A 24477-nucleotide genomic window follows, 5' to 3' on the forward strand; every position below is an offset into this window, starting at 1 on the left:
TACACAGAGTCAACCTCTGTAGTGGAAAGAACATAAAAGGCCTTTTCCCACAAGAATTACTTAAATTGACCAATCAGGATGAACCTCTGAGTTTACTCATCCAGCGGGGTTTCTAGGGCTTAGCCTTTGGAAAGGCAGATGACTTGGCAAAGAATATGCATTCAGACAGTAGTGACTTACCCTAACTTGTCCCACTGTAGGAAGGTTTAAATTAGAGCACTAAACAGGAATGGAATGTGAGGCCTATTATACCAGCATTATATCAAGATTATGCTTATTACTGTGTAAAAAAAAAAAAAAAAAAAACATTGCAAACTCCTACGGCATGTTCTACTCCTGGCCAAACACCATGGCCAAACAACCGCAGCTGGGATAGCAGTTATTCCATGGCAAGGGGGAAGGACTCCACCCCAGTGGATAAAAGCCATGTCTCCCACAGTCTGCAAACACCATTAGCCTCATTTTGTGAAACGCCTCCCCTAAATAACAGGCCTTAAAAAAATTTCACAGCTATTTACACTTGTGTAGTCATCATCACTGGCATTAAATAGTATAGAAATAAGAAGGACTAGAGGTGAGCCGACTGAAGTATTGCTTTTTGCAACAGAAGAAGTGCCCCTCTGAAATGTAAAGGCAGATAATTTACAATGAAAAAGAAAATAAAAATAAAAATAAAAGATTTTCAGAAGTGCTCAGTATAGACCTAACCCTGCTCCCACTGAAGACAATGCCAGTTTTATCGTTGACTTGAATGGTAATAAAGCTAAGCCACCCATAAGCTTTTTATGGTGAAATGTTTTCCCTACCGAACAACTTCAGCCCAACTGGAGGTTCATTAAAACAGCATCCGCCTATAGCAATGCATGGAAATAATCTGAAATTTTTAACTAACTTCATAAAATGTGTAGTCAACTCATGGAATTCACTCACATATGAAATATTGGCATGTTAAAGGACAGACTTTTAAGAACAAAACTGAATTATTCTCTGACCATTAAGAATATATATTACAGCTGAAACAGATGAGTAATTTTAGCTTTGGATTATAAATGAACAGCTTGTAGGATCAGGATGGAAGTTTTTCCCTACCCATATATAAAATTGTATGCTAGAGTAGGTATGGTAGATAGATTTTTACCTTTTTCTTGAAAGACTGGAATTGGCCAGTGCCAGAAGCAGGATATTGCAGAAAGATCTTTTAATATCCCAAGGATAACACAGACATGAGCAGTAAGTAGCACAGTCTTAGATAGAAACAACATTCCTTATAAACTTGATTTTTCTTATTGGTTTGTTGTATTTCCTGCTTTAAACTCACCTCCCTGTCTCCAGCTACTCTCTCTGACTCGGCAGAGTGGGGGGTACAGGAGCAGGAACGTCCTAGAGTCAGGATGGATTAATTTAAATCAAAGCAATTTAAATCACCAATTTTAATCATGATTTATCAGCAATCTTGATTTAAATCATCACTTTTAATTTCATTTAGCATTTGTACTTGTTTGTTATTTTACCCAAGGCTGATTCTCATTGGTTAGGAACCATTAAAATATGTTCCTCTGCAACTAAATAGTCATTACACTAAATTTGGTACCACTTTTTGCTAGCAGGAAGATACAGTGTATCTATATACGCTTATTTAAGCAATGATATAGCTTAACACATATTACCCACATGGGGAGTAAATATTTGATAATGGCATCGTCAGACTAGCAGACAAAGGTATAACACGATTCAACAGCTGGAAGTTGAAGCTAGAAAAATTCAGACTGAAAATAAGACGTAAATGTTTTAACAGTGAGGGTAATTAACCACTGATATAATTTATGAAGTTATGATGCATTCTCCATCATTGGCAATTTTTAAATCAAGACTGGATGTTTTTGTAAAAGCCATGCTCTAGGAATTATTTGGGGGAAATTTTATGGCCTCATTGGGTCAGACTAGATGATCACAATGGTCCCTTCTGACACTGGAATCTATTAAACTATTCAAATTCTTAATTTTTACATTTATTACATTAGAAAATAGTGAATAATACATTTCTTATTTAGTAAATTAAGTTTTTACTTGTGAGTTATGTCAAATTCTAATTGGATGGAAATTAGAATTCAATTTCTTTTTTTTTTTTCATTAGTTAAATAAAAGTCTTAAATGTGCTGGTTACATAAGAAAAAGTTTATCAAAACATGTGTTGCATTTTTATTAAAAAGAAGTATTGTTATCTCAGTCATTTCTAGGGCTCCTCAGTGCTATAATAATGCAAGTTAATAATAAATTGTGTGTAGTTAGTGAATTGAACTGATTGTTTCTGGTCACCATTGTCCTTCAGGATTTTAGAAGGAGTAAATCTCATCCTCAAACACCCCATTTTTATTCAACACTGAAAAGAAGAAAAGATTTCCTGCTTTACAACTCTCAATCAGTTTCTTAATCTTGAATGAATTAGTCATTGAATTAAACTAGTTGAATAAACTGAAATGAAAATATTCTCTGCATCTATAGAAGAGGCTAGTACTGCCAAGAGGTGGTTTAGCACTTCAACAAACTCTGGTTCCAGGTGCCAGTGACTTCAACTGAGTGGTTTGACTTTCTTTAAAACTTCAGCAACAAACATGAACTGCTTAATTTTAATTTAATTTATTTTAATAAATTATAGTAAATGTAGGCCTAAATATAGGTTGTCAATTTCAAATTTGATATTAAAGAGGTTTATTTTTAAAAAGAAAATATATTTAATTTAAATATCGGATTTTTTAAAATGATTTTTATCTACAATGGATAGAATGCATCTTACACATTCCTCTAGAACAATGACTGATGGATTTCATTAAAATAGAAAATCCTGAGCTAAAAGAGATTATTTAGAAGACACAGTTTAGGGAAAACGTGTGTTAAACCAAAATTATTTGGTGCATATCCTCCCTTACTTTTCACCATTCTTTCCTTACTTTTATCAAAACAAATATTTAAAAACAGTGACAGTACGAAGTTCAGACAAAAACCCACAGAATAACATCACTTTTGTTTAAAGATATTCTAGCATACACAGCATGGCATTAAATCGCCTAAGGGCAGATCATTGTTATTTAGTCACAGGGAAAACCTATGAGATTGAGTCCACATATGTGTTTCTGACACATTTTAGTTATCGTGGTGTACCCTAGAGGTATTTCAGTGATGGGAAAGTTGTTCCTCACACATGCACAGTTTGGGATGCATCTAGATAAGAAGTGCTAACATTAGGAATTACTGTGCCTCTAGGAATGGGAGAGGAGCCTCATTAGAAAAGCAACAACACAAACAGTGAATTCTACTAACAACTGAACTCGAGGTTATTACGTTTTAGAAGTTAAATTCAATACTCTAACTCAACATTCTAAAATACAACAATTAAAAAACATAACACACTAAAAGCTTACAAAGACAAAATCCAAAGAACCAACACTGTGGGAAATGGGACTGAGAAATGAAGGGAATGTAGATAAAGGGCTACCCAAGGGCCATACAAAAAACCCACCTCCACCAGTACACCATATGGATTATATTAAAAAAACATCTAGAGAAAAAATGAGTGTGTTTCTGAAACTGGATAATTTGATTGAAACATATATTGAATGCAACACTACAATGAAGTACAGAGCTACAACAAAGGCCAACTGCCTTGCAATCTAAGAACTTGTGTATATGGGGACCCCCATGAAAGTTCAGATGAATCAACTAAAGGTGTGAAGTCAATGTGCATTAAGTTATAGCGCATGAAACTCATCTGGACGTGCTCATTCAGGAGTAAAGTGGCCATAGTTTGCTGTAGCTTAATCCTACAGTGAACTAAAGCTGCTTTACTTTTGATTGAGAGCAGCCACACAGCGATTTAATGAGCTTTTACAAAAGTGCATTGACCACAGCTTTAGTTGACTTGTCTGCACACGGACACTCAGGAAAGTTAAGACAAATTCTAAGATGCAATAGTGGAATCCCTAGAAATTGGATGACATTTGATTTGAATGAAGTCATGGAAAAAGCGGCACCGAGGCACTGAAATTCAGCTATTTAATAAATAAAGCTTCTGATAAACAATATGTTAAGTGTGATACTCAGTAATTAAATCTGTAATTCACACTTTCCCTGATAATTTCAGCAGTGAGAGTGGTAGAAGGGAATGTAGACTCTCATGAATAAAGATAAAATGATGCTATGGCCATGGAGGAAGGCTGCAATCCAGATTGAGAAGGTCCCATTGTTGTAGACCTACCTACAAAAAGGGTTCTCCCCTCGATGCAGATAATCCACCTCCCTAGAGGCGATAGCTGAGGCCATGTCTGTGCTACAAAATTACGTCGACCTAATTTACGTCAGCATGCAGTCACTACAGTTATTAAATCACTTTTGTGTGTGCACACGTGGCTCCTTGGGTTGGTGGTGCACATCCTCACCAGGAGCATTTGTATCAATTGTATTGTCAAAGTGGGGCATCATGGGAAGGCTCCTGGAGGCCAGTAACAGTTGATGTAAACAACAAAGCATCTACACTGATTACTAATTACATCAACTGTGACTCTTTCTGCTCCAGGAGGCGGTGTTACTAAATCAGTGTAGAGAGGCACTTATGTCAGCAGGAGCCAAATTTAAATGAAGACACTTCCACAGATAGGTTGATGCAAGGCAATTTATGTCAACCTATTCATGTAGTGTAGACCAGGAGAATTCTTTAGCACTGTCTACACTGGGGTTAAGTCAGTATAGCTATTTCTCTCCGGGGTGTGGATTTTTCACACCCCTGAAACATGTAGCTATACCAAGATAAGTTATTAGTGTAGACCAGCCCTAAATACTAGCAAGAAAGCTAAGGACTAAAGTGTTCAAACTGGGAGCCGACAGTTGGGAGCCTATGTCCATATTTATGGAGCCTATGTCCATAAATAAAAGTAGGCTGATTTTCAGATTGCCAAGCCCTTATCCCTCCCACTGAAATCGCTGAAAGCTTCAAGTGCTCACCACCTTGGGGGAGAGGGGGCGAATCAGGCAAAATTTATTTAAAAGACTAACCTTAGGTACCCAGGTTTCAATATTTTGGCCAAAGTTAGCAGCTCAACACCCTGCTAGAGAGCTGCCTATAAAAGGGGGATTTCCCATTTGATTAAGCAGAACTTGAGCATGAGGATTCTCTTTAGAGCAGTCCCTCAAAGGGCTTTAGACAAAACATATTAACCAACAAAATCTGATATACAGATTGAGCAGAACTGGCTAATTAAAAAAACTATACCAGCAATCTACTCGAGTCTCCATTTCATATGTCTCATTTGACCAAACAATTTAGATAGAGAAGTCAGATAGCAGGAGGGTATTTTATAGAAGATTTATTTTATTTTGTTACTGGGGCCTTTATCTTTGCAGGGAAATATTTTCCAGATAAACATATGCTCACAGGTTGTGAACTTTCATGCTCCTTTTTGAGGAGATGTTCAGTTCCGGCTGTAATTAATCTTTCATTACTGGGAATATTTTCTTCTCAGGAGCCCAGCAGGTTCTCTGGCATGCTGAAAACTGCCAGCCCTTTCAGAGGGCAGCCATGCAATTTGGCTGAAGATAAAACAAAGGGAACAATCAGGGCTAGAACATTTTTTGGTAATGAACTGAATACCGAAAGGAGTGAGTCTAAGTTCTTATAAACACCGAAGGACATACTGGCACTAATATTGGGGGAGGAGAAAAAAATCAGTTGTTGGTCACCTGAACTTTGCTTGCCAGGTCTTTAGTATGGGTTGTGTACTGCCGAAGGCTTCCCATGGCAGGGGTTACAAAACAGCAGCCCTGCCTAGGAATAAGACAATCACTGGGAGAAAGGGGTTGTACTACTGAAAGTTGTTAATAGCACAAGTACATGGCAGCTGCAGACAATGACCAAGATACCTGCCTTTTACAATACCTATATTAAGGGGGGGGGGAATGAACTGGAGCAACTGGAATGGTGGAAGCCAGCCAGAATTGTACAAGGGCAGCTTCAACAAGTGCATTTCTGGAGCTTTTAACGTTGCTCGTGCAGGCTGGAAATTTTGGTATCACCAGGTCAACCAAAAAGCACGGGAGCAATTGGAGCAAGTAATTAAAACGCTGAGGGTTGGTGTAATGGAAGCATTTGTGCCCCCATTCTCTCCCACGTATCTGTATTGCCAATTGAACAATTACAGATTGCTTTTCCCTACTTTCACCCCATCTCTCCAGAAGCAGTAGAGTTAGCCTCTTTCCATCTAGCACCATAAGTAAGCAAATAAAAGCATGGAACCGTTTTGGAAGGTGGTTGCTTCCATACATGCTGATCTTAGTCAAACACTGTCTATCTTTAATGTACAGTTCTAGTCCCAGCTCAGTCTGTGGTTTTGTTCAGAAAACTGTACATGACAGAATAGTTACAGCACTTGGCTAGCTGATTCCCTAAATCTGAGGGTCCCCTTCTTGTGTAAGATGCTTCTGGAAAGCTGTGGTGGCACTAGGTAAAGAAAAGGGAGAACAGAATACTTATTAGTGCCATTTACCTCAGTACTGGGTGTTCTACAATTAGCAAGTCTAGAACTCCCAACTCTCACTATAATAGTCCCTTGAAGAAATGTCACATGATATCAGCTCCTTGTTTACATACATATCACCCTTGGTCCAGGTCCGGGCTCTCCATTCAGAAAGAGCATAGGGAAGGAAGGGGAAGAATTTAAATCATATCGGGGCATAATGTCTTGGGTAGCTTTTAGAGACCAAATGATCAACAGTATCAAATCTGTAGGCTCTCTGTACTATAAAAGGAAATGCAAAAGAACATTTCCAAGAATGTTCTGCTAATAGAAGGTAGGTTTTTTTCATAGTACAAACAGGAGCTTAGCATTAATCTATGTGGTGCTTTGTTTAAGTGGGGGTAGTATTTTCAGATGCACTTAAGTTCCATTTTCATCAGGGATTTGGGCACTTAAAGAGTACAACTGAGGGGAGTTTTCAGAACAGGGCCCAGATAACACAGGAGCATTAACTACTCCTCCCATCCCAAACCAAGAACCTTCGAAATCTTCACAAGAAATGAAGGGTTTAATTTCTTCTTAAGATGCTGGAAGTTGATGCAGTGCACTAGATTGGAACGTGCTGTGTTTAAAGGGGAAGGAAGGAGTCTGAACACTACAAATTATTTCACTTAGAAATGTCACAATACAACCAACCTCATTTTGTCCCTTCAGCCTTCTTTCCTACTCTGATCCTTCATTTCATTTCCCCCCACCCTACCCATCAAATACATTTGCTACTGTTAGATTTTCATTTCCTGCATTTTGCTGGGTTACAGCACAAACTGTTCGTGAAATATAGTCCTTCTGGGGCTAGATTCACAAGGGGACTTATGTGCTTAACTGACTCAGGCACCTAATGGCAACATTTAGATACCACTGACATTCACAAAACCACTGATCAGCTACTGCCTAACCCTGTAGGTGTCGAATCTCCATAAGCAACCAGGTTTCCTTTGGGGGGCATGTGCAAAGCCCCCTAAGTCCTATGCTGCTAAGGAGTTGCTCAGAGGCTTAGCTCACACCCAAGGCCCAGCAGGATCCTCAAATGAGGCATTTCCTCACCCATATCACCTGCAGGATCCAAGCTGAAGAAGACAGCCAGGGAAGTGGTGAGCAGGTCAAAATTTTAGGGGTGGGCTGGCTGGCATGTGTGTATCCCAGAACACCTAATAACCCAGTGGGGAGGGCCCTCACCTGGCATGTGGAATACCCAGTTTCGAATCCCGACTGCCTGATTTGGAGCAGGAATTTGAACCCAGGTCTCCCACATCCCAGGAGGCTGCCTAGACTGCTAGGTTATAGAGTCACTCTCGCTTTTCCTCTCTCTCTCCAGCCTAAGGAATATATCATAATTAATACAATACAGCTCTAACAGGTGACTGAAAGAGACCCACCTCAGAATAGCCAATAGCCTAGTGGTAAGGGCAGTCACCTGGTTTGTAGAAGACCTGGGGGTTCTAGCCCTTGCTCCAAATCCAGTAGAGTCGAGACCTGAAAACTGGTCTCGCAGGTGGATGCCATAACCACTGGGATCATGGTCTCTCTTGCTCTCTCTGGTTTTTCTTGAGAAAGGGCTGATGTGGCCCAACTCCAGGAGAAGACTCCCGGCTAAGAATCCCAAGTTAAGGTAAGTGCCTCCCTCCAGTTTGTCAGTCTGGTGCTGGTGGCCAGGATCAATGGAAGTTAGATGCATAAATACTGCGTTGGATCTGGGCCCTGAGCACTACCCTCTTCTTCTGCCTTTCCCTCCTGGCTAGCTCAGGCGAGTTCCCACTCAACTTGCTGCCTTCTAAAAATCCCCATTTAAGTCTCCCTATGCAATGCACGGGGAGCCTGGGCAACTAACCCAGGGTCTGTTAATTCCTCTGGGCAGCAGGGCACCTAGGAGTTAAGCATTGCAGTACCTAATTCCACTTTATGTTTATGATTAAAAATACAACTTGGGCACAGAAATATTCAGTAAATTTCACAGAAGGGGAGGGGGCAAAAATGGTAAGTCACAGAAAGTTAATCAAACAACTTAGTTTTTGTTTCATCAACACATGTAAGTACATAATGAGGGGTGCTGAAAGGTGAGGCCGGGGGAGTTGTAGAGTGAGCTCACCCCACAGCAGCAGCTTCCCCGCTCTAGGTGTTGTGACTTAGTGCACTTATGTCACAGCATCACTCACATATGTCCATCCGCCCCTCTGTAAATGGAGACGGAAAGGCAGATGGGCCAAGTCTGAGTAGCGCTGTGACCCTGTCCACCAGGTTGCAACACCACTCTGTTTGGGAGTGTAATCAAATGTTTTTACAGCCATTTTATAGACTTTATTCAAATTCATGATTTCCATGATCACTGGGACAAAAATCACAACCTTGTTTATAATGCACAATACAAACAGTGAATGTTCCAACAGAAGCATTTAAGCACTTCCTTTTCACAATTTGTTTAAAGCTATAAAGACTGAAGGACAAACATGTTTTACTTCTAAGCAAGTTGTTTGCAAGTTACATGATATACACAAGCATTTAACTAGAGACTATCATTACAGTTGGTTCATGATGCAAAGAGACATATGGAAAGGATGAAAGACATTTTCTGTTAAGTCAGCAAATACACAGAGGAGGTATTTAAACATGTGCAGTGGAATTTCCCCAACAACATAAGACAGCACAGATATAACTTAGGTTGACCCAACGCTCTTCTTTACAACATACAGCAGTAAAGGCACAATCTTTTTGTAAACATGTACTCATCTCACATCAGCTACCTAAAGTAGCATTCAAAGCATTTTATGGAGGTATATCAAGTTACAGCACTCCATTGCCTATGAACACTTTACAGCAGTGATATCAAAAGGACCTTTTCCTTCCTTTGTAGACAAGTTTCAATATTCAATAGATCAGCATTAAGTCTCCCCTGTAAGTATTATGATGAATTTATGCAGAAAGTGTTTCCTCTTGCCTGGATTTTGGTACCAAAAAATGTCATATACTCCGGTTTTCCCAAGGCAACAAAAGCTTCAGATTTCACACTATGACACATTCACACCTGCAATCATTTTTTTGTTTTGTTGTATGTATTGTGCTAAAGACAGGATCCCTCAGATGGAAGGAATAGTTTAAAATTTGCAACACATTTATATTAAAAATACTGTTAAAATATCAGTGCCTTTCAGTTGTGTGTCTTCCCAGTCCATCTCTCTCCAATAATGGATTGTGCACTACGAATTAACCAAATGTAATGATTTCATTTAAAACTGACTGGCCATTTGATATGACATTTATATTTTGAGACTCAAGTTTCTTTACCATCAGGTTCTGAATGTGCGTTATTTCCAGGAGGGTGGAAAGCATTCAAAGACACCTTTACTAGTGAGACTACAACAGTTGAAAACCACTATGATAAATATTCAATATAAAGTTAAAACTGTTTATGCCTCTGGCAAAATGAATTGTGTATCTTCATTCAGCAATACCGCAGGACTATCAAACAATATTCTAACAAAATTCTTACTACTCATACATACAAATCCAGTGATTATGCTAATCTGTGCATTTTAGTATTACATGAAACTTGTGCATTTCTAGGGTATTTTTCTTCTGCCTCATATGGCTGATTCTGACTGATTTTTTAACACAGTATTATTCTTTTCATGTTCCATAGGACTGTCAACTGGTACCTGCAGAAAGAATTAGGGGATTAAGTTGTTATACACATCAAGCTATTCCTGACTTCAGTTTGCCTGGGAACAATGAGACTAATCACTAAGTTTTACAATTCATGTAGCCAATTAGATTACATTAACTAGACTTGGTGAACAATTAGTTTGAGTTAAATGTTTACAGAAAGGCATAAAAAACAGATTCCCTTTCCCCTCCAATTTACAATGAAAAATTATATGGAATTATGTAATTTTCCCATCTATATTACAGATGGAATGTCGCATTGATCTTATTGAGATTAACATTCAATTCATCCCCACTGTATTTAAATACAATAGAGGAGGATCTTGAAAATAAGGAAATCCTGCTGTAACTTATTGGTACATGTGAATTACCTAAAAGCAGAAAACTGTGTGATAGATGCTGTTACAGTAAGACTTCACAAAGGCATCTTTATTTCCTTGAAGGTCAAGAAAATTACAGGATGGAAAGATCTCAACTGTTTACCCTCATTTAAACAACTAGTGACTGTGCAGTATATTGCAAAGCTAACAGCTGTGGACACACTTTGTGATCTGCTGAAGAACAGTAAAGCAATTCTCATTGCTCAACTTTCCCTCCCTTCAAAAGAGACAAAGAAATACATCAAAACTGCACACAATAAATTCGATATGGCATCAAACTCTTCCATGCCTTTCATACACACGTGGACCACACTTACAGGGAAGACCATTATTTCACTGAAATTCCAAATGTACAGCATGTACTCCTAGGCCTATTTTAAAAAAAGCTCTTTGAAGTAAGCACTGTAAGTTTTGATGCAGTTAAAGGGCTAAACTGCAGCAAGAAATACACAGGCCAATACCTGCTATTAAGAATAAAGGAAAATCTGAAGGCACAGGTGGGACTGTCCTATGTTCTAAAGAACTGCTAAGAGATAAACACATAATTGCTACATGGAAAAATAATCAGATTTATTTAGGGCAGGCCCTAACGTGTATCAGTTGCTGTAGCTGAGTTAGGAAGCAGTCACATATTGTATTTTGATGTCAAATACTCATGCAATTACAAGCCAAATATTTATGTGCAATAATACAACCAAAATAAAAAAGGTTAATCACTTACAGCTTTAATGTCTGTGTTCAGAATCCCTGAATTTATATTGTGTCTCCGCAAATCTGATTTGATTAAGGCTGAAACATAAAGAAAATATTTGTAATTCCCAACTTTCCAATAACATGACCATTCCAAGTGACTGACTACAACTATGGCACTGATGTGGCAATTAGTTTATCACTTGTTCAAAGGAGATTTCTTTATTTAAACTTTGCTTTATTCACCTACCCGTATTATTCACAAATTCTAAACTTGCCCCTCAAAGAAGTCATTTAGCAACAGTTTTTACATGTGCCATTTTCTTTGAGGCTTGAAGCCATCAGTACTGGAGTGGTGAATATTGGCACATACTCAGCTGTTTACATGTATACTGGGAAGTAAGTCTGGTTCACAAATTTACACTGAAAACAGCAATTTCTCTAGTCTGAGAAAGTTAGAGCTATCCAGGATGAAATCTGGTCAGGCTGTTTGCATGTCTCTAAATCCCCTCAGAATAAAAGACATGTACAGAATCTCTTAGATGAAAGAACAACAGAACAGTTTTATTTCAGAGGGAAAGCATCTACTTCCAGGCCCCAGCACCTCTCCCATGTTCCCACTGAGTGCAAAATGTCCAGGGTTTTCTTACTAAACACCAGACCCCCAGAGAAGATTGTTATCAAGCCAGCCACCAGGGAATGAAAGCATGTGGCTGGGACACAGTGTTCCAGGACTCACTCTCAGGTAAGATTCCGGCAGGTCAATTCCTCTCTTCGAAGCAACATGCCTTGACATTCAAATGCATTAAATTACAAGTGCAGTCTAGTGAACCAAGTACGGGCCCGAGATCAAAAACTCCCACATTCTAACCATGAATTTGACTTGTTGTGACATACTGGGCAAGCCACTTCATCTGAAGCATAGGTAACCTCCTGTCTGTATAATAAGAGTGATTCGCTTCAGTTGTTTGCACTACATTATGTAAGTTCTAGAGTTATTACAGTATTAAAAATTTCCTGGATTACTACAAAAGTGAGGGAGTGTTATCATTCACTTTTAGAAGCTGATATTGAAAATAGGCCTAAAAAGCTTTAACAACCAAATTTCTAGTAGTCCACTGGATAATTTATCTTTAAAAAAGCTCCAGTAGCCAAGGAATTGAACTCATGCTAGTGAGGGAAAACTTTCACATACACATAAATGCCATTAATTCCTCACTAGCCAACTGACATCCAGCATTCCTCTTAATGAAAAGGTTCTTATCCTCAGCGGCGGGTATTTCTAATTAGCTAGTGAGGTTAGTTTTTCTTGTTATATTCAATAATGGATGGTTTTGCCTTTAACAAAGAAGTTGAAGACTAAAAAATAAATGCGGAAATGCAAATGCCATCCAAAAATTTAACAAGTCATTAAACAGTGAATGCCTGATCAGTTCTCAAAAACCATCTACAAGACAACATGAATGTTTTGCACAAATATACTTTTAATGTATAATTTGTACTACTCTACAGAACGTAGACTTATCACAGCCAAGCTTTGCTGTAAAAATGGGAGTCCTCTTTTGTTAAGAGTGCCCCATGCTCCTGAAACAGATTTAAAAAAAACCTTTAAAAAAAACATAAGTAATTTGTAAGACAATAACTAGAAGAATCACTTATGGTAATAAGCACATTTCATGCCACATATTTAGGGCATCAGATAACATGGTATCTTACAGCTTTGCAAACCTACAGGCAAAAATCTCTTATCACACTCAAACACCAATATGCACAAGAGCCCCAGCCACCAATACACACACCAGTGCACACATGGATGGGTGCATTTGCTTTTTCCCCACCTCTTCCACCCCAATTTCAACCTCCAACCCCACCAGCTTAATCAAGTCTTTTCCCTGTCCCATCACCAGTAGCAGCTCTTAAAAGCCTCTCTTCCCCAGTGAAGCCTCCAGTCTTTGCATGATGGCAGGCATCTCATCTCTTTTCCCAGCTGCCCTATTGCAGTGTAACTGCCCTCTTCTCCACAGAAAAGCCAGAGATTTTGCTTCACACACCATTTACTTAGGGAGGAGGCCACAGGTGATGCTAGGATCTTTGGTCACTTCCTGGATAAGAGAGAGAGAGCCAGGTATCTTCTGTTCCCCCCCCTGACCTTAGGTGGGCAGGGGAGAGTGCAGGATCGAAAAAGGACTGATTTAGCTAACTTAAAGCAAAAAGGTGAGGCCTGGATGAACCACTGATCTCAGTTTCTCTTCCAGATGGGCACAAGGTTAAAGGGAGCAGGAAGAATTCAGAAGAGGCCAGTGTACCACTTTCTCCTTTACCTTTACTCGCTCTGCTGATAACTGAGGAGAGTGAGCTGATCTCTCCCTGCAGGCCTGACAGTGTAACAGCAATAGCTGCTCTCTCAGTGCCTAGCAGCTGTAGTCCCATTTGTACATGATTATAACAGTAGTACTTAGAAGCCCAAGACACTGCTAGGTGCTACACATAGCATGAGAGATGGGAAGAGCCCCAGAAAACTTATTTTTGAGGTCTGCTTTGAAACCAGAAGGGCTAGACATTTTATTAAAATTAAAACTGAGATTCTGTAGATGTTAAAGATATAGATCCCACTCACCTGGGACAGCTTCTTACTTGCCCCAGACAAATAAGATTTTGTATGGCTGTTAAAGATACTATCCTATTGGCATATAAGACTAGTTTCTGACAAAGTACTATGGGTCAAATTTTCAGACATGCAAGTGCAAAAGCACATGTAAGTGGACACAACCTCTTAAGGTGCCCAAATTTTCATTTCTTACATACAATGTTGTGTTTATCTGTGTGATTAGGTGGGAGAGCACATAATGTGCACATGCATTTCTACATACACACTTAAAAATATGGCCCTTAATAATCCTCTCTGCTATTTAATAAAATCAGGCAAACAAATTCAGATTCCTTGTTAGTTTATGTAAATTATGGAACTTCCTATTATTATATATACAAAATGAATTTACTTTATTAAGTTCATCCAGTGCTGTATCTTAGATTTCTCAATAGCAACTTCTAGACCCACACACAGAGCTTGCTATGCCACAGACTGGATCCTCAGGCTATACGTGAGCATTTCTTTCTCCTGGACTGACCACTCCTCTCTTCAACCAAGAAATCAGGACTCCCTATCTCCATGATGTGCTCTCAAAAAGTCATGCACCTCACCAAATTTCAAAGCCTATTTACAGAAAATTCCACTGAATTGAGAACTAGTAACACATTGCAACCACTCTCTACGCAAAAGAATAAAATGGACACAAATCAGACATCAAGAATGGTAACATCCAAAAACCAGTAGCAGAGCACTTCAATATCCCTGGACACTCAGAAACAGACTTGAAAGTTGTCATACTTCAACAAAAAAAACTTCAAAAACAAACTTCAGCCGAAACTGCGGAGCTGGAACTCATATGCAAACTTGACACTTATCAGATTAGGTCTGAATAGAGACTGGGAGTGGCTAGCCCAATACAAAAAATAATGTTCCCTCTTTTGGCATTCACACCTTCTCATCAACTGTTGTGAATGGGACTCACTTGCCTGTGTATATATACCTATCTATCTGAAGTTTCTTTCCACTTCATGCATCTGACGAAGTGGGTTTCTGCCCACGAAAGCTTATGCCCAAATAAATGTTAGTCTTTAAGGTGCCACAGAACTCTCATTGTATGCCTTATTTCCAGGCCAATTTGCAGTTATTTGCTGAGCAGTGTATTTGACTGGCTCTAAAAAACTCACACACATTTAAATAATTACTCTGGCTTGTAAACAGACATCACTAGCCAAACTAACTTCACCTTGGTAAATCCATTTAACCAAATCTATCAAAAATCTCTAGATCTTATGTGTTTTTTCATACTTTGGATTTAAAAATAAATCCAGTTTAATGTACTCATTTAAACGGATGTACATTTTTTTCATTTATGTTTACTAAGATGTTTTGCAACACTTTGAAGATAGTCAAATATTCTAACTTTATGAAGACACTGTAGCGATACAACCAGGAACATGACTGTATACATAGTTGCTATTTTGTCCTTAGAATGAGGTATGCATACAGTAAATATTAAAAACAATTCTTTAATCAAGGAATAATTTTCCTGCCTTTGGTATAGATAAGAAAACAGTGTGTTTAAACTCTGCTGCTTTGTTGAAGACATTAATTCATCAACTAAGAACAAAAATACATATATAAATAAAGATAAATGACAAATGTTATTAGTTACCTGTTAAAATAATGCCTACAAACATCCAAGCACAGAGGAAAAGGTTTCCTGCACGAGGGCCATAATCTGTTGTGAGCTTTCCTTGAACCAGTGTAAAGAGAATCCCAAATATCTGTCATCAAACATCATAAAACATTTCAGATTTTATTAGACTCACTTAGTAAATCTCCTAATTTATAAAAATTCAGATCAGTGTATTACAGTCTATTTACCAGTCTAGAGACTGGTAAATAAACACTGCAGCAGCACAATAAAATGCTAGCAGCCAAATCTATTGACTGTTTTCCCAAAAATTCAAGCAGAGAGGCTTGTTACCCTCATATACAAGAATAAGCCTGTACTAACCTGTGCTGAAGCATTAAGGAGTCCTGATGAAGTGCCTTCAGACTCTGGGTATGTAATTTCCACAGCAAACTCAAAGCCAAGTGGGAGATAACCAGTCATGAAGAAGCTGCCAGAAAAAAAAAAAAAAAGAAAAAAAAGATGAGAGCAAGAGTATCATAGGTGTGGCTTTAATCCATTCCTATGGATGTGAAAAAATAACCTGAATAAAGGTCATTCGAAAGTATCTGGTTACAGTGTTGTGTGTTTGATTTCAAGAACAGATATGGTTTAGGGCTTACTCTGATCCTCCCTACTTATCTGCCCTTGTCTTACAATTTCATTCTCCTATCCTTCCACCATTGATTCCAGTCTTGACACATTGCCCCGTTCTCCCATAGCCATCTCTATGTTTTGTTCCAGGCCATCCACTATAAATAAAGCTCCCTTCTGGAGCTGGTCCACAAAGCCACTATCCTGTCTTCACTAAAATCCTTCTCCTTTAAAAAGGCCCATTTCTTGCAACTGCAGAACTTAAATAGACACATTTAGTCATCCAATCTAGGGACAGGATTGATCATCAGTAGGAACACTAGAATTGCACCTGGGGATTGCTGTGGAAATTGAGAGAACTGAATGATGGGAGGGAGGATGGGAACTTGGTGTACTTACATTTTACAATTGTAATTTGCCTATCATCGCCCCAGTTACTTCACTCGTATATCCCTTTCCTCCCATTGCTCTTCATTTTTCTAGATTATACCCTCTTGGGGGCAAGGACTGCATCTTGCTCTGCATCTGGAATGCGCCTAGCACATTTTGGGTGCTATCAAAATATAAATTGTAAATTATAGCAATTTTTTAGTGAGCTCACATGCCCAATCCCACTACTTTTGTTTATTTGGGGACCTGATCCAATGCTCACTGAAATCAATGGGAAGACTCATTTGTTTCAATGGGCTTTGGATCAGGCCCATACAAGAAAGCTGAATTCTGGTCTCCATCACACCAGCGAAAATTGAGAGTAAATCTACTGACTTCAGCGGAGTTACTCTAGATTTATGTTGGTGTAACAGAGACCAGAATTTGTCCATGTACCCATTGTATCTGTAGTACAAGATAGGTTGTGTGCATAGAAAAGGAGTTTCACAGATATAGTCTTTTAGTCAAAAAGAAGCCATTAAATAGCTTCAAATATGGTTTAACTAGAATTACAATACGTCTTCCTTTCCCCTTTGATTCCTTACCCAAGTACTCCTCCAGTCACAAACACTATTACAAGGTATCCAAGGTCCAGGGTGAAAGTAAATATGATCATTCCAACAAATGAGAGAATGTAAACGATTAAAGTGGTCTGTCTGCAAATAAAACCCAAGAGAAAATACCCAATGTTAATCTGAAAAGACAATACCTATTGCCAGACGTGGAACAGATATGTAAATATTACAGATTCTCTTTGCTACAATTGAAATATCAGTTTTAAAAACTTGCTTCAGGTAATTCCAACTCAGATATAGCATACATTTCAGTGAGACTTTGTCCCTCCTGCTGCTCCACATTCCCTTGGTTACATGGCTGCTTTATTCAAGGCACAATGGAGCTGAATGACTTGCTCTGACTCTCAACGAACAATCAGTTACATGAGAAGATGAAGTCAAGCCTTTTGTAGTTTCCCACTCTGTTGTATTCCCTGAACTACATGGCTGGATTATAAACTACACTATGCTAAATCTCAAGCGGCCAAACTGAACACTATTCCCAATAAAAGTTAAGAGTCAGATAAAAACCAAGCCAAACAAATCTGATTAAAATACATTATTAATTTTACTTAGTGTATTAATGGATGAATTCTGAGCAACTGAGGCACAAAACACATTTATTTTATAAGCTAATCACATGCAGCAGAGCAACCATCCTACTGCATTACCATCCACTAGGATTATTAAAGCTGCTGCATATAATTTAAGATAAAGAAACAGCCACTGAAATAAAAACTTTACTCTAAGATTGAGAGTTCTTGCTTTGAAAAATCAACATCCACCTTTTGCCTTGTGTGTTTTTGCTAAATGCCACTACATGTGCATACCACAGAGCCTATAACAATGTTCAGTTCCACAGACATCCCCTGGTTTAAAGGCAGTGTTATGCTTATTAAAAGACCCAGTAAAGGGTGCAAAAATTGAAATCCATCAAATAAATTCCTAATTTACAATATGACAATGTGGTGAAGGTTTTGCAGCCAGTATGCTGTCCCAAAAGAGGAACTTGTTATTCCAGCTTTGACCCAAGATAGTATGGGGAGGTGGAACTGCTGGAACCCAGGAAGTCTTTTCTATTTTGCTAACATTATGCAATGCATTCTCCAGCCACAGGGATAGAAAAGAAAGCCCTTCAAATTCACATCACACCATGAGGGGCTCAGCCCAACCTTGCCCCAACCTCCTCCTGGCCAGAAACCAACCAGGAGACAGAGTCTGAGACTCCGGTGATAGTCTCAGTCATGGCACTGCCTCAAGGACAAAGAAAAATCATGGACATGCTGACTTTTTTTTTTTTTTTTTTTTTAAATCATTTCACTTCTCCCTTCCACAAAGATGCAGTTGAATCTTGCATTTTTATAGATCCGCCCCTCTCCTCCCCCAATGCAGTTATACATCTGCCCTACCCCTGTCCATCCTACCTCCATTCACTTACTTGTATGTTTTGGTGTAATCCAGCCACAAACCACAAATAATGGAACCCACCATTCCTGCTACCACCAGTGTCAAGCCAATCCTCCCGGCATTCACTTCTTCTCCCTTTCAACAAACATTTACATTAATAACTCACTTCCACTCAAGGAGTCAGGCTCTCAGACCTCTTGACAGTTATAGGTAACAAACACTAATACATATCACTTCCATAACTATATAGGCCCAGAAATTTTAAAGGACTATAAAGGAGACTCTGAATCCTTGATCACACAACAATGCCTACAAAATATCTGGGACATCAATGCTACAAATGAATAAGCAAAGGATTCAAGAGAAACTTACCTCATAATGTGTTACTATCATTTGGTTCAATAATGTGGAGACAGAATAAAATGCCCCAGTCATAATACCTACAAAAGCAAAACAACAGGATATACCCTCCATCTCATTAACCATATTGTAAATGTCAATAATAATCAAATGTTTACATTAAAAGAAACAACACTGCACACCAGGAAACTCAGCAAGTTGTTAGCTCAATGTCTACTTATTGCATTTTTTAAGGCTTCTCTGTATTCTAAACCACCCCTGCCATCCCTATAATCTGTGTCCAGACTCTCAAGGACTAATGCTGAAGCCACCATCTGTCTGGATGAGGAGAATTAGAATGACAACTTTAGGGGTCCATGTTAGCTACTCTTTAAAACTCACACACATCTGAAGGTATTTTACCTACTGTTAAAAATGATCAATAAGATAACAGTAACTTAAAGAGATTAGAGAAAATTTATTTTTGTTTTCCTCAGTGGGTTTGCTTTGTGCATTTAAAAGCATGTTGTATATAGTCAGCTAATTGTTCCCATGTACAGTCTGTTCTTCTGTTTCTGTAGGTCTTCCACACATCAGAGAAAAACAAAAGAAAAAAGCAATAAGGCTATTTTCCCCAGTAAGTCTTGCTCTCCCTGGCTGTGTCTACACTAGAGAAATTTACTATGCTAAGTGACATTAGTCCCCCCAGAACTACTCTCTCAGGCCTGGTCTACACCACAGAGTTTGGTCAACAAGTCAGCTTTTCTCGACAAATAAGTAGAGGTGTACACACTGAAATGCTCTCTCACCAATGTAAATCCCCTGCTATGCCAACATAATAAAGCCACCTCAATGAGAGGCTTATGTCAGTGTAGTTAGGGCATTGCTGTGTCAGTGTAGATAGACACTGCCTTCCTTATGTTGACTGTCATTCTTGTCAATTTCATGGTTCTGCTGAAGCCATGAAACTGACAAGAAAGCTGAGCAGCTAGAACACATCTGCCCTCTCTCTTCCTCCCTCCCCCCTTCCCCCCCAGAGTTGAGCAGCTGGTCTCCTGCTGGGAGCCAGGTGAGAAAGGACCCTGCTACCACCTGGGAGCTGTGGGCAGCTGGACCTTGCTCCCATCTTGGAGCTGGGGGGAGAAGCCCAGGTTGCTGGACCCTGGCTCCCACCAGAAGCCTAGGAGCCTGTGGGGCAGCTGGACTCACAGCAGGAAGCTGCCAGCAGAGCTGAGAGACTGGGCTCTCAGCTTTCTACACTGCCCTTCTTAGGTTGATGGAAACGCTTCTGGAGAGGAAGTACACCACCGACCCAAGGAGGGTAGTGTGGACATCAGCCACCGCAGTAATTAATGCAGTGGCTGTAAGTCGACTTAACATAGGTCGACTTATCTTTGTAGTGTAGACAAGGCCGTAATAATTTAGCAACTGTGCTATGAAGAATATGATTTGTCAGGGCTTCACATCAATTAAGCTTCAGTCATTACAGGCCCAGTCTGAATGCCAGAGGTGCTAGTACAAATAGTATAAATAGTCCTCCGACTATAGTGGAGAAAGGATGTCAGGAGCAGAGCTAATGATAGCCTTTCATCTACCAGCTTCCTCCAAAACTATAATGATGCATTGAATTCTGCTCACAATTTTTTAGAAGACCACAGGCCTCTCCCAGTTTTTGATTTCAAGCTGCTAAATGAGTGATGGCATGACAAAGATTGGATGGACTCTGGGAATGTATCTGGCCTTTATTACCAGCCTAAAGACAGAAGGCAACACTCACCATAACTGATCAGCAAAAGCACAAAAGGAATATTTCTGAAGAGGTTAATTATTGATTGTTTGTAAGAGTAATCTTCAGGAGGAATGTCCTGGAGTACTGCTTGAGCCTGGCTTGGAGGAAATTTAGGCTTTTCCTCAAACACTAGAGCAAACACAAAAGAACAACGTTAACAAGTTTTTTCACCCTACTTATCTTTAGCAGTTTGCCTTGACTAATGGCTGGAGACTTTATGTAAATACAAGATATTCTGCTTTAATGAACTTTAGAAAAGAGATTTTTAGAAAGCATAAACAACAACGAAGTATTCCACACTGACTTTACCCTCTGATGAGCGCTAGCCAGTCTGAACATGCCACCTCCATCCACTCTAGCTGGAGCACAGCTGACAAATACCGCAGAGACATTTTTCATCTGTCAAGTCTTCGGGCCCTTACATCTTAGAATATAATTACTCCAGGCAAATGCCAAAGTCATGCTGTGCCATAAATTAATTGGCACATTATTCAGAGCACTATGTCTCTCTTTTCTAGATGACTGAACAGCTTACCCACACCAGAGTCAACATATTGCACTCTATTTGGACCTGGTCCAGTTCATAGTTGGAGTCCCAGAAGTAAACAAGCCAGTGCACCAGCACTTCCCTAAATACACCTTGAGCTACCTTCAGTTAAGGAATAAGATGCAACAGGCAGGCGAGGGTGGGGGTAACTCATACCTCAACCTGCTGCCCACTAACTGTTCATGTAAATAAGCCCTAAGAGGTCTTTACTTTGGATATCCTTCAAGGGAGCCCATTTTGTTTCACTGGAAGCTTGTCAAGTTATAGTAACTCCGTTGTCTTCTTTCTGATTGACCCCACAGATAACTGAAGAACTTGAGAAATCTGATCTGTGTTGTTGCCCTTACATTAGAACAGTGGCTTTCATCCTACTTTCATTTGCGGACCTCTAAAAAATTTTGAATGGAGGTGCAGACCCCTTTGGAAATCTTAAACATGGTCTGCAGACCCCCAGGGACCCACGGACCACAGGTTGAAAACCACTGTTTTATGCTAAAGACAACCTTTCACGGTGGACCCCTTAGACACAGTCTGCAGATCCCAGGGGTCCGCAGACCACAGACTGAAAACCACTGCATTAGAGGAGTGGTAAAAAAGAAAGTGTGTTTAAACTGTTGATGGCTCCTTCTCACGCTCAAAAGTCTGTTGACCTTCCCTGATAGTCTCTTTGAACCCTAGTTACATGAGCGATTTCCCTTTCAGTTAATATTGCTAACACAACCTATGACAACCTACATTAAGGCCTAAACATACAATAATCTATTAAAATCATTAAAAAAAATACTACTCAAGCAGTACATTTGCTGCCTAAGTTTTAGAGTCAAACCACTCAGCTGATGGAAATCACTGGCTAAGTACCTGGAACCAGAGTCTGTTGAAGTGCTAAACCAGCTTTTGACAGCAGTAGTTTCTTCTGCAGATGCAGAGAAAATATTTTCTTCATTTCAGTTTATTCCACTAGTTCAGTTCAATGACTAGTCAATTCAAAGATAAGGAACTGATTGGGAGTTGAAAAACCAGGAAAGCTTGTTTTCCTCTTCCAATGACTGAATAAAAACAAGATGACAGAGATCGACTAACCCTAAAACCTTGAAGGACATGCAGACAAGAAACAATTACTTCAATTCACTAACTACATATAATACTTCCTTTGATTCATAAATCAGTTTTAATGCAAAACATGTTTTGATAAACGTGCTTGTTTTTGTATGTATCCTGCACATTTAAGGTAGTTTATTTAAATAATAAATGCAATTTTAAATTTTGTGCATTTAACTGAATTTCAATTTCCATCCAAATGGAGTTTGACACAAATCACAAGTTAACCACCCCCCAAATCAAATAAATAAGGAATGCATCTTTCTTCATTTTCTAACATAGTAAAAATGTAAAAATTAAGAAAATCTGAATGCATGTTAAAGTATATAATCGCTAAAATAAATGTTTATAGATACAGTTTAGCAAAAAGTAGTACCAAACTTAGTGTAAAGGTTGCATTTAATAGCAAATCAACATATTTCAATTGTTACCAACTAATGAGAATCAGCCATTCTTTAGGAGATTAACTAAAAAGTACAAAAGCAAAAAAAGATTAAAAGTGATTTAAATCAAGGTTTCCTGCTTGATGATTTATATAATGATTAAAGTCTGATTTAAATCAATCCACACCGGAATGAAGCAGGATTACATTAATCAGATCATCTAGTCCTTGTCTTAAGTATTTAGATGTTTTAACTTCAGTGGCAAAATGAGGGTCAAACTAGCTCTCTTATTTAGTTATAAGGCCAAAACTGCAGTGCTATGCTAACTCCATTAAACCCCAGTATTCCAACATATGTGACATAAGATCACAGAGTGAAAAAAAATCACATTCTTGTGCAGAGGTCCTGCCAGGGTCTATATACTGTTTATCCACCATTTAAAAGGGCTTAGATGGTACACAGAGCCTTCATGCAGACCCTCTACAGTAGGGGGAATTTGACCCCAATCTTTAAAGATTTTCTAATATGCAAACACAACAGAATATGGCAAGAACAGACTTTCAGTGGTACCTGAATTTACATGCTTTGGTATGGGTTTGTATCAGACTCTTAACAGTCTGTGGTATAACTTCTTTTATTCACAGTATTAAAAGTTGGATTTCTGTAAATAAAGCATTGGCTCTGGAGTTTGTTTAGCTGTCTTTTGGATAGCATAGGCCAATGAACCCATTAAAACCTGTATGACCTTTGTGTACATCTCTAAAGACATAGTCACACCATACTAGCTCAATATCCTGTGGATGTAAAAAGAGTGTCAATAATTGTTCAAGTGCTGTTCAGCTGTGTTTGATGATTTAGCATTTTTCCTTTTCACTGTAGTGGAACCACTAAAACAAAGCACATAAAGGTTTATGAAATAACATCAAAACACAAATCCTTTCCAATTTGCTACTTAAAATAACAGAGTGTTTACATTTTATCTCAGAAGGATTATTGGTGTTCGTTACTTTGATCTATTCAAGTATTTTTTCCCCCTACCACTTCCTTAAACTTTGGCCATCCTGAGGTTAGATAAATTCATATGTTGATATTTAGTAACCACTAGACCAGTGATACTCAGACCTGCAAGTGGCTCTTTAATGCGTCTCCTGCAGCTCTTTGCAGCACAATATTAACCAATCAGGAGGCTTTTACTAAGTTATTAACCAATTGCAGTTGATAAAATAATACTTGCTCTGTCATTTTGCTGCAAGAATTATATATAACTAAATATTTCCCATCATACTGTTTAAATATGAATATATAGTACTATATAAGATGAAACAATGAATTCAACTACTCTGGCTCTTTTAGGTAACGTTGATCGCTAATTTGGCTCCTGAACCACTAAGGTCTGAGTATCGCTGCACTAGACAGTCAATCACCAATTTGCAGTACTGATCCACAGCTTTCATGCTGACTATAGTTAGAATGAGAAATGTGAATTCAACATTGAAGACTGAAAACATAAGAGAAACTCATCAGCTTTATTAAACCACATCAGATGTCCCAGCCAACTTCCAGAAGCTTCAGCAAACCAAGCCCCACAAAAATCTCAAGAACTCCTTCCACCCATCCACTGACAGGTAATGAGATTTTAGAAAGAAAACAGGAGACAAACTGTCTGCTTTAGGAGGAAATCAAACTCAACTTTTACCTAAAGTTATACATGAGGAATATGGACAAATTTGTCAACATGGACAAATTGCTCCATGTGGATACAGCAAAGGGAGTATCAAGTATGAA

The 24477-nt window shown here is 38.8% G+C and overlaps 1 protein-coding gene across 2 annotated transcripts in view; it reads right to left on the minus strand.

The window, feature by feature from the left end:
• Nucleotides 1-8835: 8835 nt before the first annotated feature.
• FLVCR1 (FLVCR choline and heme transporter 1) overlaps nucleotides 8836-24477 on the minus strand; it is a 28151-nt gene continuing 12509 nt past the window's right edge. Inside the window, exons 3-11 of one of the 2 annotated variants that reach the window (XR_010922979.1) lie at nucleotides 20653-20793; nucleotides 18909-18976; nucleotides 18568-18671; nucleotides 17121-17231; nucleotides 15898-16003; nucleotides 15553-15664; nucleotides 12030-12078; nucleotides 11322-11389; nucleotides 10181-10213 (exon numbers count right to left, since the gene is read on the minus strand). Coding sequence is in view for 1 of the 2 variants with exons in the window: in XM_067564991.1 (XP_067421092.1) it covers nucleotides 10139-10213; nucleotides 11322-11389; nucleotides 15553-15664; nucleotides 15898-16003; nucleotides 17121-17231; nucleotides 18568-18671; nucleotides 18909-18976; nucleotides 20653-20793 (785 nt within the window). In the remaining variant the exon portion in view is untranslated. Of the gene's footprint in view, nucleotides 10214-11321; nucleotides 11390-12029; nucleotides 12079-15552; nucleotides 15665-15897; nucleotides 16004-17120; nucleotides 17232-18567; nucleotides 18672-18908; nucleotides 18977-20652; nucleotides 20794-24477 lie in introns of both variants that reach the window. The other variant, XM_067564991.1, reaches the window with a different exon arrangement.

Source organism: Emydura macquarii, unplaced genomic scaffold (assembly GCF_026122565.2).
Source record: "Emydura macquarii macquarii isolate MOO-44397 ecotype Brisbane River unplaced genomic scaffold, CSIRO-AGI_Emac_v2 contig_2676, whole genome shotgun sequence".
Classification (NCBI taxonomy): Eukaryota; Metazoa; Chordata; order Testudines; family Chelidae; genus Emydura; species Emydura macquarii.